This window comes from Mytilus edulis, chromosome 11 (genome assembly GCF_963676685.1).
Source record: "Mytilus edulis chromosome 11, xbMytEdul2.2, whole genome shotgun sequence".
Classification (NCBI taxonomy): Eukaryota; Metazoa; Mollusca; class Bivalvia; order Mytilida; family Mytilidae; genus Mytilus; species Mytilus edulis.
Window position 1 is genome coordinate 58,373,581 of NC_092354.1, and position 18,698 is coordinate 58,392,278.

The 18,698-nt window shown below is 31.7% G+C and overlaps 1 protein-coding gene across 1 annotated transcript; it reads left to right on the forward strand.

Annotated features, from left to right (window-relative positions):
• LOC139495912 (angiopoietin-related protein 7-like) lies at nucleotides 1-18,288 on the forward strand. The gene is made up of 12 exons (XM_071284319.1): nucleotides 1-641; nucleotides 1,693-1,761; nucleotides 3,048-3,122; nucleotides 4,238-4,312; nucleotides 4,632-4,706; nucleotides 5,354-5,428; nucleotides 6,263-6,337; nucleotides 8,807-8,899; nucleotides 12,456-12,613; nucleotides 14,337-14,433; nucleotides 15,376-15,537; nucleotides 17,473-18,288. Exons 1-12 carry the CDS (start codon nucleotides 398-400, stop codon nucleotides 17,724-17,726), a joined length of 1,452 nt encoding a protein of 483 aa, XP_071140420.1. The 5' UTR covers nucleotides 1-397; the 3' UTR covers nucleotides 17,727-18,288.
• The last annotated feature ends 410 nt before the right edge of the window (nucleotides 18,289-18,698 follow it).

Consider the following 18,698-nt stretch of genomic DNA (forward strand, 5'->3'; position numbering starts at 1 on the left):
AGATGTGATCATAATACGTATAGGATATGACTGTTACTGCTAAATTAGAAATGAATATATTAAATACATGTACTAATATATACAAATGCGATGATGAATGATTTATGATTAACGCTGACAGAACATGTAATCGAACATTGAAATTTCCAAATCTATCCCATCGAACAATGTACAATTACGTACTTCAATATAATGTAACAAAATTAAGTTGGACACTATAGTGTTAAGTATGAATTTTAGAACGAGTACTACTGCATTACAATGAATAACTTTTGTACAAGTGTTTTGCGATATCTGTATAATATATAATTATTTAATCCAGATTTGCATACCAAATATCTACAAATATAATTTGTGAATTTGAGACATGGTTTAGAATACATATGTGCATCAAAACATGGAAAGTCCGCTTGTCAGTGACAATATTAATTCAGATTTTGAAGAAAACGCTGGAAACCACACTGTAGAATCTATGACTATGTTCGATCATGTGTTTAAAAAGGAAGCATTTTGGACTAAACACCGTTCATTTTTGTGCGCTGTTGGTGGCTTGTTAGTTGGTTGTTTTGTTACTGTTGGATTTTGTTATCTCTTCTTTAATTTAGGAACAAAACAAAACAACGAAAATATTCAGTCCAGTGGTAACTATTTCAGTAGTTTACATTATACATAATATGTTAATCCAATCACACATAAAACATATGTTTGTATTTAGTTGAATTTATATGAGGAGTCGAAATATTTTCTCATACACTGCATACAAAAAATACTATTGAAGGTGAATTATTGAAATACATAAAGATCAACACTTTTAGTCAATGTATGTTTCACTATTCCTTAATGTTGAACTAATTTAATTTGCAAGTATATCTTTTTTCACTGCGTTAAAACATACTATTGAAGGTGTATTAATCAAATACTTAAAGATGAGTATGTCGTTGTACGTTTCACTATTTCTGTACGTTGAACCAATTGTAAGGTGTTACAGCTTTTATGCCATATTTTCATGTTTCTTTTTATTTTGTAGAATTCGATGTTTACTGTAGATTTTGGATAAATTTTATTAAATATAAGCTTAACTTCCTTATGCCAATATAATGCGTGAAAAATTGTATAGATGTTGATGATTTTATAACATGTTTTGCTTAAGACAAATTTTAAAAACGTTTTTAAACATTACATGATGACTGATAATCAAGCAATCTATTTTGAACGAAAACATAACTGTATATACTATACAATAAATTATTATCAACACCATGTCAAATTCTTGTAAAACAAATATATCAAGAGCTACATATGCAATGTTAATCTGGATTGGTGTTTATTTTGAATTTGTAATTTTATTTTGGTGTGTGTTTAAATGTAACAAAATGTCACATGAAAATAACAAAAGTTTAAATTGCCCTGGATCAAATACTTGGCTAAAGTAAATTATCATCCTGTGGTCAAATGTAACATTTAAAATGGGCTGCGGTCACAACATTGGAATACATTGGTTTTATATTTTTTAAGGATAAAAAATGTTCAAAAGTTAACGATTATGAATTCTTAAATATAATGAGTCTTTATTAAATTTCCTACTATAATAATTAATTTGTCTTCACTAAAGGTAGACTACATGTTACCGAAGTCACATGCATTAAAAAAGGTTTTTGGTAAGGTTGAACTATATCAATCTTTTTTTTTTAGTTGGTGCTATCACACTGGATGAAAATCGAATTGCCAGAGTGATTGAAGATGTGAACAAGACAAAAGAAGGTGATGCTGACATAACATTTTAAAAAATACAGATTATTACACCTGTACACCATAATTGTCCTGATAGGCTTCAATTGATTAAAAAAGTATATGTACTTTAAAGTTAAAAGAGTGGTAACATTAAAGGTACCATTTTCTCCATCAGATGCACTCTTCAGTGATGTTTGAGACATAATATTGACAATTCAAAACGTGTTTAATAAAAAAGAGAGTATTGACATAAACGGCAAAAAAAAGTAACGTTGAGGCGAAGGGATTTTACGTTAAAGATAATATTAGCCTCATTTTCTGTATAGTAGATTTATCGACTACATGTTTCATCATTTTCTTAACTGTATTGACTGGAAAATAATTTCTACCACATCTCAATGTCTGTATCTTACGTGACTCTGTACTTATGTATCACGTCATACTTTGAACCTCACTATTATTTTATTTATTATTATTACTTTAACTGCTAAGTCAGTGTTTGTTATATCTATTTTGCGTGACTGTATTTATGCATCCCGTCATACTTTGAACGACAAAATTATTTCATGTCTACCTGTGCGAATTTCAAACGCGCAATTTTACACCAGTACCCATACCCTCCTTCCTTGATGGGTGCATTTTACATAGACAAATATAATCGTATAATATAATCAAAATGAGGATGTTAATTTGATGTATGCCTTTTTGTGCTTCTTCGTTACATTTGTTGTTTTTATAGTGATTAAGATGATAACACAATGTTGACTACTGTACCCCTATTTTTGACATTTTTACCTATTATGTCTGTTTGTTTTGTTCACGCATCGGTGACTATTAATGGAATTTGATGCGACTGTCATACAAGTGAGAGGTTTAGCTAGCTATAAAACCAGGTTCAATCCACCATTTTCTACATTTGAAAATGCCTGTACCAAGTCAGGAATATGACAGTTCTTGTCCATTCGTTTTTTGATGCGTTTTGTTATTTGATTTTGCCATGTGATTATGGACTTTCCGAATTGATTTTCCTCTGAGTTCAGTATTTTTGTGATTTTACTTTTCACTGGATAAAAATCAACTTTATTTGAGCGCTCATGATGGAGGGTAAACATTAAATGTGCTTACGACGCTTCTGACGCATGAAATTGCTAGTGTTAATTTCATCTGCATACCACAACGCTCTCCAAAAGCACCATTTCATTGCATTTGATATCATATATATACAACTATATACATTATTGTGTTCTAGTTGTGAGGGTTTTTGTTTGTTATTCATTTTCGTTGAATACACATTCAAGATTTACTTTTCTTTCTAGACCTTATGGTTATTGAAGATATGAGAAAAGAATTGGTTAACTATCTGACAGATATCAAAAACACTTCTCTCAAAGGTATTATTATATATCTATATGCAAGTGTCTAGCTGTTTTTATGAAACCACGTGATTTATAAAAAAACGGGTGAGTAAAATCAGTTGTTCCGGAAGAGTAAGCATTTACTGTGTATGTGAACAATCTAATATGACTAGAGTTGTTGATAACATATAAGTACAAATCTACGTGACTAATCACTTGAAGAAATATGTATTGCAGAAACATATTTTTAAAATATGTCTCAGCTGTGTATTATTTTCAGCAACCTCAAGTCTTACAATTGGGCTATATCATATTTGGGAATATAAAGACTGTACATGTATCGATGTTCTACAGACGGATTGGGTGGTCTCCATTTAAGATACATTTGTATAGTGTCTGAACGTGGGATTTACTGTCGCAAATTGAGTTTACCTGACGACATATTGAAGAGCCGATAATCGCGATCGGATACTTGCGACAGTTAGCACAAAAGTTTTACAGAGGCCAAGCTTTAAATACAATACGGTTATTACTTTCGGATACAATATGAACAAATCAGTCTATTTCAGTCATTATTTCTGTACTAAATTTTATAAACAAAATTCCGCGCGAAAATGATTTTATCGTCTTATGCATTTAAACAGGATGATATCACACGTATGCTTTCGGCGTCAAATGTTAACGTCCGGCGTTTTCCGGCTTCTTGTACGCCTCAGAAAGTAATGAAATTATATAAAAAGAATCATCATTTGATTTAGTTTTTACTTTTATATATTCTTTTTTTTTTCTTTTTTTTCTAGTTTTTCGTTCCATTTCCTGTAGACTATCGTATATGTATAAAAAAAAAAATACATTCGGATAAATTTTACATGATACACATCATGGACAGCATTTGACATGGTACCATGTTTAAATTACTATACTAATATAGGGCGACGTGGAAGTCAAGGTCACTTTGACATCAACATAATGACACAGCGAACCAATGGACAGATTGCGATCAACATATCGTCTTTTGGAATAAGTCAATATATTTTTTAAGATAACTTCAAAAGCTAAACACTATTTAGAATATCAAAGATCTTAAAGCACTAAAATTTTTATTGTTTGTCTTGTATGATGTTTTTTTTTTTTTACCTCTTTACTTGAAGGACTGTTGACACTGGAGACGTCTTTTAATTCGACTATGCAACTACTTAACATTATACGTTTGACAAGTGAACAAGGTAAGCCGACATTGTTTTGTCAATAGTTATGTGTCCGTAGTCGAACTTAAATTTAATCCATCATATGAATCCTTTTCTTTAACCTTAACTTCTATGGTTAAACATACTTTTAAGGTGTTTTTCATCTATCAAATAGATATTGAATGGTATCAAAGCAAGATAAAATATGTACAATATATATTTGGGTATGATACATTTTGCTAGAGAGAAAAGAGAAAATCTTAAATGCAAATTACTTTTGATATGTAGTTTACCGATAATTGGAAGGAGCTTTATAAAACAAGACTTTTAATGATTGATATTTTTTTTTATTTTTCAGACCTTTCAATTATCATAGAAACTAGAAAACAAATGTCGGAATTGCATTCAGAACTGATAAATAAAAGTCGTAATGGTATGTTGGATAAAAATGTATGACAGTTCCATGAAAAAAAACAATCATAAAATGAACTAAATAATACATTAGTCTATAATGCATGCACTTCATATGAAAGAGAGAGGCAAATAATATCAAAAGGATATTCAAACTCAAAAGTCGAAAACAAACTGACAAGGTCATGGCAACAACGAAAAACGATGAAAAGGAAAACAGTACAGAGTACAGAAACAAATAATCATATAAAACTATGGATTGAAAACACGAACCCCATTTGTACCGGGCGTGTTCATAGGTGCTCCGGATTGGTAAGAAGATCCTGCCCCACACAATTGTAGCACATATCTCTTGTTGCGAATGTACGTACAAACCCGGTGATAAGTCCAATTAGGTAGGTCGCATTCGAGAAATTGAGAACATGCTCGTTGTTTCAACAATATAACATATCAATTGTCATCTGTGAAACAGATATCCCATACCGGTCAACCAGAATCTTGATTGCGTCCGTAAAATTTCCAGAGGGATGATATCATCTTCACCACTTGTCACTCTACTTAGAAAAGATAATTTTAAACACAAATCGATTTCAATATGTAGCAACAGGATGATTTGTTGATCAATGGACATTTTGATGAAATGTTAATTGATTAATTAATGTTTTTTAGAGCGTACAAACATGATAGAATCAAGAAACAAAATGTCAGAATTTCGTTCAGAAATGCAAAACAGAAATTTAAATGGTATGTAACACGGTCACACATTTACAGTTTCATGACTGGTGGAAAAAGTAAATTTGTCATATAAATGTTGTATTAGTTTTATTTTAGTCAATTTAGATAAATAATATAATTAGAATAAAATGAAATTGCGGTTTGTATGTAAATAAGAGATTCGAAGATATAAACCGATCTTTGGTGACTTTTTTATGTGAAGAAAGCAGTGTTATCAACAGCCTATAACATTGATAAATTTCAAAAGAAAAAGACATTATCATAATTCAGATAACAACAGTGACATCAACAAAAGCATGCGTACAATATCTATTATCATTACCAACAAATGGCCATTTTGCATCTATTATATAGCATCACATTCTCTATTGTATAACCTCAAACATCATAAATTTCAACATGTTGCGTTTCGACAATTTTTTAAAGCATTTTAATCAAGACACAGTAGTGTGTCAACAATAGAACAATAGTGAACAAACACGATGACTTTAACCGTTTAGATAAATGTCAATACAATAATCTATTAAAATATAGTATACTGTTTAGGAGTAGCAGACAATGTGTATACTACGGGCAAAAGGAAATTAAAATCATTTATAATTGTTAGTAAATGTATAGCATTCCAGTGGCAAGCATAAACGAATTCTCATTTTTTCAAAGTTATTAATTATTCGTTTGTTGTAACGTTTGTAGCACAATTGGACAATACAAAAACTTGTAGGATGTCAAATGGACCATACATATAAAGCATATCATATGCTTCTTGGTCTTTCTGTATTTAAACTATTTGAGTAATAATACCAGACTTACAAATATCTATTTTTGCCAATATTTCTTGAACAGAAACAAGAATCTTGCAACAGTGGAGAAATGAAACTCAGATACAGTACCAAAATTTTCGGAGGAAAAGTCAACAAGGTATTCATAACATCGAATTGACAGTTTATTAATATGGATTTTTTCATGTAACTCCACTTAAATCGATATTTATCCATTATAAATGCGTAAATGTTCAAATTTGAAATGTTAGATTTACCGAGTATTTCAAAATTAACAATACATGTTTCGGGACAGGACTCATTCATAGTGATCAACGCAAATAAATCGTAGATTATGATGATTATCCTCTCATTTATAAACTTATCAATAATAAAGATATTATGAAAAGTGGTTAGTGCAATGTTCTGAATGGATACTGCTAGATTTTTTTAGCAAAAATAAATCATGTCATCTGCCAAATGAACTTTAATATATATTTTGACCAGATTAGACGTAAAAATCATCGAGGTTGTACAAATGTGTTCACGGAGCAAACAACGGGATTATATATATAATTGTGTTAGAGACAGTCAGTTTGCATTTTAATGCTCTATACTCTTTAAACAAGAACAGCGTACCAACTTGATATGTGTAGATATAACGTTATGTGATGTGGGTATTCTTCAATAAGACAATAGCCAGTACAAATGAAAAACAATTTACAAACATTGAAAAAATAAAACTCTTCTCAAAGGAACCAAATTACACAGAATTAACAATTATAGGTCTCCGTACGGCCTTCAACAATGAGTAAAAACCATACCGCATAGTCAGCTATAATAGGCCCCGAAATGACAAATGTAAAACAGTTCAAACGAAAAAACTAACGGTCTAATTATGTACAAAGTAGTAAACAAAAAACAAATATGTAAAACAGCACTAATCGACAACTACTGTATTACAGACTTAAGACAGGCACATACAGAATGTGGCGGGGTTAAATATATTAGTGGGCGCCCAACCTGCCCTAACCTGGAACAGTTGTTTAATAGTACAACATAAGAACAAGCTATAAAAATCAGTTGAAAAATGCTTAACTCATCAGATTGATACCAATAGAAATACAGGAAATTACCTTGTAGTAAACATGTTATTTAACCATTTTTTTTTCATTATTTAAGGTTTTATTATAGGATTAAACACATTTTTTCTAGAGGGACTTTTATGTTGAGTTTGTGAGTAAGAGCCCCGGTTTACACATCAATAACCTCTAGAAAAAATGTGTTTAATCCTTATAATTCTTCAGCCAAACATTTATGATATCTAATAAACATTTTTTTATGATGGCTACTATATATATTACCATCAAAAGCACAATGGCAAGTCGTAACTAAGGAGTATGCCGCCATCTTGACTTTCTAAAAACCATAAATGTCCGATAAATACAACGGAATCTTAAATGAAATAGCACCTACCTCAAAAACTTCATTTTAATTAAATAATATCCGAATTTGAAGCGTACACGTAACGAAATAATCTTTCCCTTGAAAATTTCTATTCGTATGACGTCGTGTTTTGCCATGACGTAAATTCGCCAAATCCTTCATGAAATTTCGCGGAATTTTATTCAAATTTTATTTTTATACATTTTCGAAGCTTTTGTGCATTTATTTTGTTTCTTTTTTTTTGTTAAATATGCATTTTAATAGAAACAACTGTTATGCAATTGCTTTATAGTCTCAATTTGATGAAAATCACAGTATCCCTGCAAGAATGTGTATCGCGCATGAATAGATTACGAAAGTAGTTTCGGAAACATGGTTTATCGAAGTGTAAACCAAGAGAAAAATTCCCAATTGACCAATCCAATTCAAGTATTTATAGATATGCAAATGATATAAGAATTATACATCAATAACCTCTAGAAAAAATGTATTTAATCCTTATAATTCTTCAGCCAAGCATACGCCATTATTAATTTACATTATTTGGTTGACGGCTACTACATTTACCATCAAAAGCACAATGGCATGTCGTAACTAAGGAGTACGCCGCCATCTTGACTTTCTAAAAACCATACATGTCCGATAAATGCAACAGAATCTAAAATGAAATAGCACCTACCTCAAAAACTTCATTTTAATTAGATATTATCCGAATTTGAAGCGTACACGTTACGAAATAATCTTTCCCTTGAAAACTTTCATTCGTGTGACGTCGTATTTTGCCATGACGTAAATTCGCCAAATCCTTCATGAAATTTCGCGGAATTTTATTTAAATTTTATTTTTATACATTTTCGGCGCTTTAGGGCATTTATTTTATTTCTTTTTTTTGTTACATATGTATTAGAATAGAAACAACTTATATGCAATTGTTTTATAATCTCAATTTGCTGAAAATCCCAGTATCCTAGCAAGAATGTGTATCGCGCATGAATAGATTACGAAAGTAGTTTCGGAAACATGGTTTATCGAAGTGTAAACCAAGATAAATATTCTAATTGACCAATCCAATTCAAGTATTTATAGATATGCAAATGATACAAGAATTATATAGTTTCAAGTGTCATTTGAATAGATAACTTCTTAAATGTCATCACTTTGTTCTTCAAATTTATTTTTTCAGATCTCATGTCCTTTCAGAACATGAGAAACGATATATCAAAAGTCTTAGCAGCTTCAAACATGTGTGTGCGAAATGAAACTTTTAACATGACAGGTAAGCGCTGTTTATATGCTCCTTGTTGAATGTCTGACATTGACTTTTACGTAAGTGAAAAAAAGAAGCTAAAACAATTTGTTTTCATGTTCTCGTATGACATTGTGTCATAAACTGATACGTCATATCTTTATTTCCGTTGCGAGACTTTGGTAAATATCTGGAGCATAATATCCGTATCAGACAATGCAGGACAAGCAAACTACATGGGCTGATATCACGGACCATATGGACAATGACATGTAATAATCTATTTATCACATATTTTCGAGCAAGAGAAAAATGATAGCATATACCAAACTATGTTTGATATTTTCAACAAAAATTAAAAAAAACATTTAACGAAAAAAAAAATGTATCACAGTGAGTAAACAAAGTTTTGCGAAAAGTTTAACAAATAATTAACATTAAATCTATTAATTTTCAGAATTGTAAATATTAAACGACTTAAAGTGTTACATTTCCAATTGATGCTGAGGAAGAATACACCATATCATTTCTATGATTTGGAAATGTATTCGGCTTGAACTGACGATGTCATACAACAATAACTTTTCCATTGTGGCGTCATATATTTTCTAAATTCTTTATGACGTCAAAATTTTACGGGAACTTTTGTGATTTCCACTGTTGATTTTTACATTTTTTTTCTCCTACAGCAGATTCGTAACTTTCTAAATTTCTTTTCATTGTATTTTCATTTTTCATTTCTTGTATGAACTAACATGCATCGTCATTTGATTTATGAGAAACCTCTCCTGATCGTCTAGCTGCTTCGGATGACAATTTGTTTACAATAGTTTTTGATTGACATGTTACCCGGTATTAAACTCGAGGGCTCGATACGGAATTCGAGGGCTTATATCGATATTGGCCCAGAGGGCTGATAACCAAGCTTAACTTCCGGCTATTATTGGCCATGGAAAAACGTACATATCAGTACAAAATATGTGATAATCAATATTATACACTGCTATAACACGTATATCATAGATGAGTTTTTAGAGAATTGTTTTGATTTCGACATGGATTGTGTAGTTAGAGTTCGGGCTGCTAAGTCTTCAGTTTTCGATGTTGTGTTTTGGAAACTGTTTCTCTTGTGGTCATCGTTCGTTTTTTACCATGGCTTTATCAGTTATTTTCAACTTGTGATATTAAATATTCTTTTGGTATCTTCCTCCCCTATTTTATCTTCTATAATGTTTAATACTAGTAGTTTTCTCTTTGGGTCGTTGTTCGTTTTTATGCCCTTTTTATGGGAATTATGTTTTCTGGTCTGTAAATCCATTAGTTCGTCCGTTCGTTCGCCCCGCATCAGGTTAAAGGTTTTGGTCGTGGTAGTTTTTGATAAAGTTAAAGTGTAGTACACATGTGTCTTATGATATGATCTTTCTAATTTTGATACCAAATTAGAGATTTTTCCCCATTTTCACGGTCCATTGAAAATAGAAAATGATAGTGCGGATGAGACATCCGTGTACGATGGACATATTCTTGTTAACATGTGTAGAACTCTAAAGTGCGATGGGGACGCTAAAATACGATGGTCACGCTAAAGTGCGATTGTCTACGCTAAAGTACGATGGTCTACACTAAAGTACGATGGTCTACACTAAAGTACGATGCCTACTTACGCTAAAGTCGGATGGTCCGCGAAAGTATAGACGTAAAAACTTTGTTGGATTTTAACGTGTATACAAACCAAAAATCAGTGTACATACCGGAAGATAGATTAAGAATATTTTATTAGCAACTTTTAAACCGAAATGTCCATGCCATAATTTCAAACCTAACCGGGCTTTGTAGACTGAAACGAATATGTTTATTTTCGGGTGCTGGAAGAAGGACTTGTGTCCTGCAGTTGACCAAATTTCTATATAGATACAAAACAGTATACGGATATGTATCCTATATCCTGCTTCTACTTGAAACGAACATATACATTTAAATCATTGTTTACGTTGCAGTCTAATTAGGGGTCCAATTAAAGTGGATTTCGATTTTATTGAAAATTAACGTTGTTAAAATAAAGGTATTTGTAACAGTGACGACTGCAAGGGGAGTGTTCACATTAGTGAAAGACTGTGTGTACGGCATGATAAACCAATTATCCATTTGTTTAGTACGCCCGAATTGTGAAAAAAAACATTTAACAGGACAAATAGTATTTTGTGACACCTACATTTCTTTTAGCAATTATAACGTGGTTGTTCTTCTAAATTTAGAAACAATCACTTACGCCCATCTGGAAATTATAACTAAGCCTATCACATATAATATACCTTAGCATATGTATATACTAACTAATGCAAAAAGAATATTTTTAAAAATTCATGCACTTTAACGTTTTAATCCCCAAACCTTTACTATTGGTCCATTGCATTTTAGTGTCATATACTATCGTCCATTAGCAAACTGTAGCGTGAAACACCATCGTACTTTAGCGTAGACCATCGCACTTTAGCGTGACCTTCGCATTTTGGAGTACTACCGCACTTTAGCATGTTTAGAGTCCTACATATGTACCGTGACTTTATCAGTTATTTTCAGCTTGTGAGATAAATATTCTGTTGATATCTTCCTCCTCTATTTTATCTTCTATATTTTGTAGTACTAGTATGTGTTTATAGGTAAATTTATATGTTTTGGTATCAAGTCAAGTTTACAATTTCATAAAAACAATCTAATCTAGCAATCTGCATAACTCTGCGGTTATTATTATAATTGTAAATAAAGGCAACAGTAGTATACCGCTGTTCAAAACTCATAAATCCATGGACAAAAAACAAAATCGGGGTAACAAACTAAAACCGAGGGAAACGCATTAAATATAAGAGGAGAACAACGACACAACACCGAAACGCAACACACACAGAAACGGACCAAGCAACAGACAAAACACCACGAGAATAACAAATATAACATCAAAACCAAATACATGAATTTGTCATAGACAAGTACCGTGCCACGTCTTATCTCAAAAATAAGAGAAAACACAAACGACTCAACGTTAAAATGCAACACACACAGAAACGAACAATACTATAACAATGGCCATCTTCCTGACTTGGTACAGGACACTTTTAAAGGGGAATAAAAGTGGTGGGTTGAACCTGGTTTTATGGCATGCCAACCTCGCACTTTAATGGCAAAGTTAAATATAACATTGAAATGACAACATAATATTACAGGACTACAATACAAATAAAAAGGAGACCATATTAGACAAAGAAAAGCATGGACAAAGATAAATTTTGTTTTATAAGCCATATAAGGTCTTATAATATAAAGACGAAGGATATGAGGTATCCATCCATGACACAAAATCATTGCATGCACTTAAGCTGATTATATCATTCATATAGAGGTTAATGCAGACAAACATGATTTGACAATTTTTGTTTGACTAGACTTTTTAATTTATTTAATTGTTTTATCAATATTGAAGACCAGACGCTTAACGTGTTTATTCAAACTTCGGGAAAACATTTATATTATTAATCGTTTCAAAAACATCTATCCAAAAACATAATATCCTCAACACTTGATTTATCAGAACCAACACAACCTACGTATATAAGTGGCACTATGCAGGATTGTTTAGCGTGGAAACAGAATAGTAAATGGACGGATGGGGTATATAGTGTTAGCCCTGATGATGCAGATATATTAGATGTATACTGTGATATGACAACAGACGGCGGTGGTTGGGTTGTAAGTATACACATAAACAGAGAACATGTTTACAAACGATAAGGAAATGGAAATGTTTACACGGTTGTGATAGTTAAAATAACAGGTTTTTCGTCAGATAATTCTGATGATCTTGCAAGAAGGTTTAAATAGCTTGACGGAGAAAATGGTTTTGCTCTAGTTTTTAATACATATTGATTATATTTACAATGGTTTGTGTTATTAGTAACAATATTGTCCATTGTTTACTCGATCCATTTCCAAATGTTACATTGAATAAAGTTCTAGGATTTAGATATTGTCGTAACCCATATCTTATATTTTGTCGGTGTCTTAAAATTAGACAAGTGAGACATCAACCAAACAGCTATTGTATCTAAACACCAGATGCAATGTGTTACGATATGACGGTATGACTAAGAAAGTATACTGCAGTTGTTCGAAGGTGAGCTGAAATGTTTGCCTTCCCAAAACAGCTGAATCTGCTCCAGTCTTTGGTAGGGTTTTTATTGCTCAATATTGAGTTGGATGTGTATTGCAGTGTGGACTGTTTAAACACTTTCAAATTGTCATTTCGACATTATTTTTATAGTATCTCAAGTTTATGTGGAATTTATGGTTTTTGTATTTGCCTTTGTATCTTCTTTCACTCTATTAGGATCGCCTACGTTTATTGCAGTTTATTGTTTTGCGAAATATATAAAGATTAAATCACTGCATTTAATAAGTTGCAGTATTCCACACCTTATTTTCTATAATAGTTGTGGTAAATATATGTACATTGTATACTGAAAAAATTGTCTGTTTTGAATGTACCGTAAAAAGATGTTTTTGCGACGTGATGTTATTATGCATGGTCGCCTTTTCCGCGACGTCGTAATGGCGAATTCAGAAGAAAACATGAACAGTTTACGTCATTATTGAATTTTGACTAAATGAAGAATTGGAATGAACAAACATGTTGATTCAAAACATATTCAACCGGTAGGGGAATGCATGAATCGGTCACAAATAACACATTTCTAAATGGGGATGCATCTAAACATGCTACTAGGTGAAGTTTGTGAATACATTACTGTATATCCTTTTTGTTTCTGCAAGCATTGTCACTTGTTTAAATTCATTCAAAACCCTGGGCATGTGCAACGTAAATGTGGTGTACTGTTGATACCCGTTATCCGATAAATATTTCTTTTACAGAGGAATGCATTTAATCACATTGTTGTCTAATCTAAACCAATTTATGTTTACAGAAAAAAGATTAATTGGATGTTGTTTATATGAGGGTATGAATTGTAATCTAAAAACGACTTATTTTTTATCATTATGAAACGAGAAAGAATATTTTGTTATTACATGAAATCATTGGTATATATAAAACACTGTTGATGCAGACCACTAAATCAAGCTTCGCCTTAAAAACACTTAAAATAACTATCCCCAACTTTAAATACTTATCAATGACTCTACACGATCAAACGTTTTTCAATTAACAGTTATGATCAATTATCTACACGTATAATGTACTTGAACTAGATGTTACTAACATGTACATTTTATAAACTAACAATCATTATACTTATATTGTGAAATCTAGATAATGTGGTGACATCAATTTGTGTTTCTGTGCCCTCTGAGATAATATGATTCTATTCCTACCAAATTAGTTTATAGAAAAACACATATATAAATGCATTGAAAACAACAAAAACATGAAATACTCCAATTGTATTCCTCTCTATAGGTGTTCCAGAGGCGATATGATGGCAGCGAAAATTTCCTTAGGGGATGGCAGGCGTATGAAGATGGTTTTGGAGAACTCAACGAAGAATTTTGGATAGGTTATCTTACATTGATTTATTCTATTTTCAGGGATTTCATAATCCCTACTTATTATTTTTTTTTTCCACTTGTCACACACCTAAATATAGTATTGATATACAATTATGCACTCGTATCCGTGTCAGTTATTCGACTTATTGCTTTCAAATGTACTCCGTGCCATCCGTATCTTTTTACGCTACATAACTATAGCATGTCATATTTTGTTTCAAAATATAATAATATCCATATTAAAACACACAACACAAATATCCTTTTTTGGTTACATACGAATTGCTGACCATTAATGGCAAGCATATAGTTTAGAAAATCCCTTTTCATGCTTAAAGTTATAGATCTATCATCTACTTTTAATGAAAAATATTTATATGAACTACTTACAATTGATAAAGAACATTGGATACTAAGCATACTAAATACATCTGTAAACATATTTAAAAAATAAAAATACTAGCAATGTATTTATATTATTCCTGACAGATTTTGCATATCAAATAATTCAAATAATTATAAAGATATAAAAATTATAATAATCAATGAGACAGCAGTCTGACGATATGAATTAACCAAAGGACACATTGGTTTAGCATGAAGCAACCCCCAGAAATCTGATTTCAAAACAATAAGTGGATCTTTGACCTGTCCTGAATCGACAAAAACTGTAAATACATTGCATGCATTACCAAATTAACATGAAGTAAAAGGAAATGTTCACATGAACAGTATTTTTGTTATTCAACTGTCACTGATAAGTCTTAATGTCATCATCCCAGTAGTCAGCTTTTTTTTGTTGATATGGATTATCATTGAAATGGCCATATTTGTGAAATAACAAAATTACAAGCTTTAAACCTGGTGTCAATGATAACTTTATTTACAATTTGAAAAAAGTATAAAAAAATAAAATTTAAAATGTTTTAAAATTTCTTCGCATATTTCAGGAAATAAAAACCTTCATATCTTAACACAAGTCCCAACGGAGCTACGTATTGACTTAATGGCTTGGGATAACGAAAAGAGATATGCAAAGTATTCCACATTCGTCATTGGTGATGCTGAATCAAAGTATACTCTATCTGTGGGGAGATTCAGTGGAGATTCTGGTAAATACTTAATTAAATTATTTTTTTTTTATTTTTTTTTTAGAATTTATCGTCTGTTTGTTGTTGTGTATTTCTTGTTCGTTGAAGATATAGTTTGAAATTTGAGCGTCACTGATGAATTTATTGTAGACGAAATAAAAAGTCTTAGTCTTTTATTTATCGAGAGTTTTTCTAACAAGCATTGTATCGATGACACTGCTGATGGAAGTTTCCATCCCAGAAGTCAGACTTTTTTTATGTGACATGCATTATCATGATTTTTTCAGAATTTTGGTGCTTTTAGCTCTTCAAGTGTTTACTTTACTTTGCCTTTATTCTTTTTTTTTTATTATATTCAAGCATCACTGATCAGATTTTGCATAGTTCAAAATAATAACATGATACGTTTGACTAGTTAATTTATATCTGAATCCCTTGTAGATTCCTATAACTTATCAGTAGTTTTAACGTGTTAAAATGCAAAAGGAACGCATGAATTATGTATTCTGATCAATACTTTGAATAGAGCCTTTAGATATGAAGTCAACAGGTAAAGGAGGAATAATTAACACCAGAATGAGCATAATGAGTGCTACATTCAATTACCTGTACTAAGATTGCATTAAAAATTACGTGATTATGTTCTACACTTTTCAATGAAATGATTCCTTATATGATGGTGGATTGAATATATATTAAAAAAGAAGATGGTATGCTTGTAAATGAGACAACTCCCCACACGAGACCAAATGACGCAGAAATTAACAATTATAGGTTACCGTACGGCCATCAACAATGAGCAAAGCCCATACCGCATAGTTAGCTATAAGAGTCCCGGGAAATGACAAATGTAAAACTAGTGGCCTAATTTATGTACAGAAAATAAACGAAACACAAATATGTAGCACATCAACAAACGACAACCACTGAATTAAAGGCTCATACATACAGAATGTGACGGGTTAAACATGTCAGCGGGATCAAACCTCCCCCCTTTTTACCTGGACAGTGGTGTAACAACATAAGAACGAATTATAAAAATCAGTTGAACCTGTTTCAGGTGGGATTAAGAATAGAAGTAATTTAAACTAATCATTTAAAGGGTAACATTGCTTTCTAAATGGATCAATTTGTATTAATTGTACATGTATATCTTTTGCAATTGGATAACATTATGGTCCAAGACCACCATTGTCGTCCCTTGATTTTCGTTGTTCACGAATATAGTCCCTAGTGTTGACAGTGGGTTACTTGCCATTAATTTTTATACCCCTTCCAAATTTATTTCTCCATGTTTAATGCCTCAAATTGCAAGTAGGGGGATGAAATTACACTGTAAAAAAATTTAGGTCCAGAATTTTAAAGGAAAGTAGTGATTTGGTCCAGCTGAAAAAGGTTGAAAATTAGCACTTCGGAAGCTGTCAATAGATTTCAAGACGCCCTAAATATAAAATTGTCCATATTTTGAGTTAGAGCCGATGAAGTTTTCTATAATTTTGATATAATTTGTCCCAAAAGTAGTACAACACACTGTAAAAGTTTATTTGAGAAAGCGCAGGTGGGATTTTTTTTTTATTTTCATTTATGTTCTAAAAGAAATGCACTACGAAATAATTGTGTTCTCGGACCTTATAGATCTTAAAATTGAGAAAGGAAATGCCAAATGTCAAAGCGACAACAACCCGACCATAGAGCAGACAACAGCCTTGTATTTAATCCTCTTTGATATTGATCTGTGATCGCTTCGCTTTAAATTTTAAAGGTCTCTACAGTATGTTCGGGGTTTGTCGTAATGATACATACCTTCATAACTTTAAATGCATGGATTTTTTAGTCGATACAATAGTCACCTGAACAGTTATTAGAATGAAGCGTTGTCAGATTCACGCGAACGTCATCTGGGTACAAGATGTGTATTTCAATAAGATTCACATCTGGGTTTTTTTATTATTTCAGGTGATGGTTTAAATTATCATCATGGACTGAAGTTTAGTACTTTTGATCAGGATAATACAAAAACAGGATCAAAATGCGCGGCCAGAAACAAGGGAGCGTGGTGGTACGATGATTGTAGCTTCTCCTCGTTGAACGGAGAATACCTTAAAACCAATGGCAGAGCTGACCAAAATATGGGTATCAACTGGGAAAAATTCAAAGGAGATCATTACTCATTAAAATCAGCCTCCATGATGCTTCGTAGAAAAATATAATAACGTATGGTGGAAATTATGAGAATTTAGTCATGTATAACATGTGTTCAATTAAACTTTTTCACACGTGATTTTCATTAGCAAGCTCTATAATTGTGTCTGTTATAATTTCGTTTTAGCTTTGTTTTTATTATCGTTTCATGATTTCATCTTTTCATTTCTAAATATTTGTGTATGAAATGTAAGTATGAAGAAACAACTTTGAAAATTACAGCCGAAAACAAACATTTTTTTATACATTGTGACTTAGTTAGTGACTTATCTCATCGGCTTTCATACGACATATTTTTATTCATAACTATTTAGTTTTCATGTGCAGAAACGTTATGTTTTATTGTTGATCATGATGTCAAGTTACGCTCGACAACATCGTTATTAACAAAATCATAATTTGATGTAAAAAAAAGGCGGGAACCGATTGGATAAGTTACAAGATCATAATTGGATGGCATAAAAGAATGGAACAGGTTGGAAAATTAAGATGTGATTGACTGCATAATTTATAGGAAACAATTGATAAATTCACATTTTTTATATTGTTTTTAATAAATCAAAGCTAGGAGTTTGCTATTTTTTATGAAAACATTTTCCCCGACAATGTTTTTTATCACTTAATTATGAACTTCTTTATCGTCTAACCTTTGCTTATACAGGACTAATTACCAATGCAGTAGGTCTGAAATTGAGTCCAAAAATTGTATATTATTCAACTCCCATCAACTGAACTGAACTATGTTTGTGACATCTAGGGAAACCATATGGACTGTGTCAGTCAACCTTAACCACTTTGTCGTCTAGAATATATAAATATTTAGCCTTCGTCAAACCGGGGTTGTGAAATAAGGTAAACAGTAAGTTTACTTCAAATTTCACAAGTCGATTGGGATTAGACAAGTCAAGACAACAAACTAAAACTGAGGAAATCGCAGGCTATCCAAAAAGCGGCGAGACCGGATGCGTCGATTGCATAAA

Coding starts and splice junctions, on each gene's coding strand:
- LOC139495912 (XM_071284319.1), top strand. CDS start 398: ATGGAAAGTCCGCTTGTCAGTGACAATATTAATTCAGATTTTGAAGAA. Junction 5,429..6,262: donor GCAAAACAGAAATTTAAATG/GTATGTAACACG, acceptor TTTCTTGAACAG/AAACAAGAATCTTGCAACAG. Junction 8,900..12,455: donor TGAAACTTTTAACATGACAG/GTAAGCGCTGTT, acceptor TTGATTTATCAG/AACCAACACAACCTACGTAT.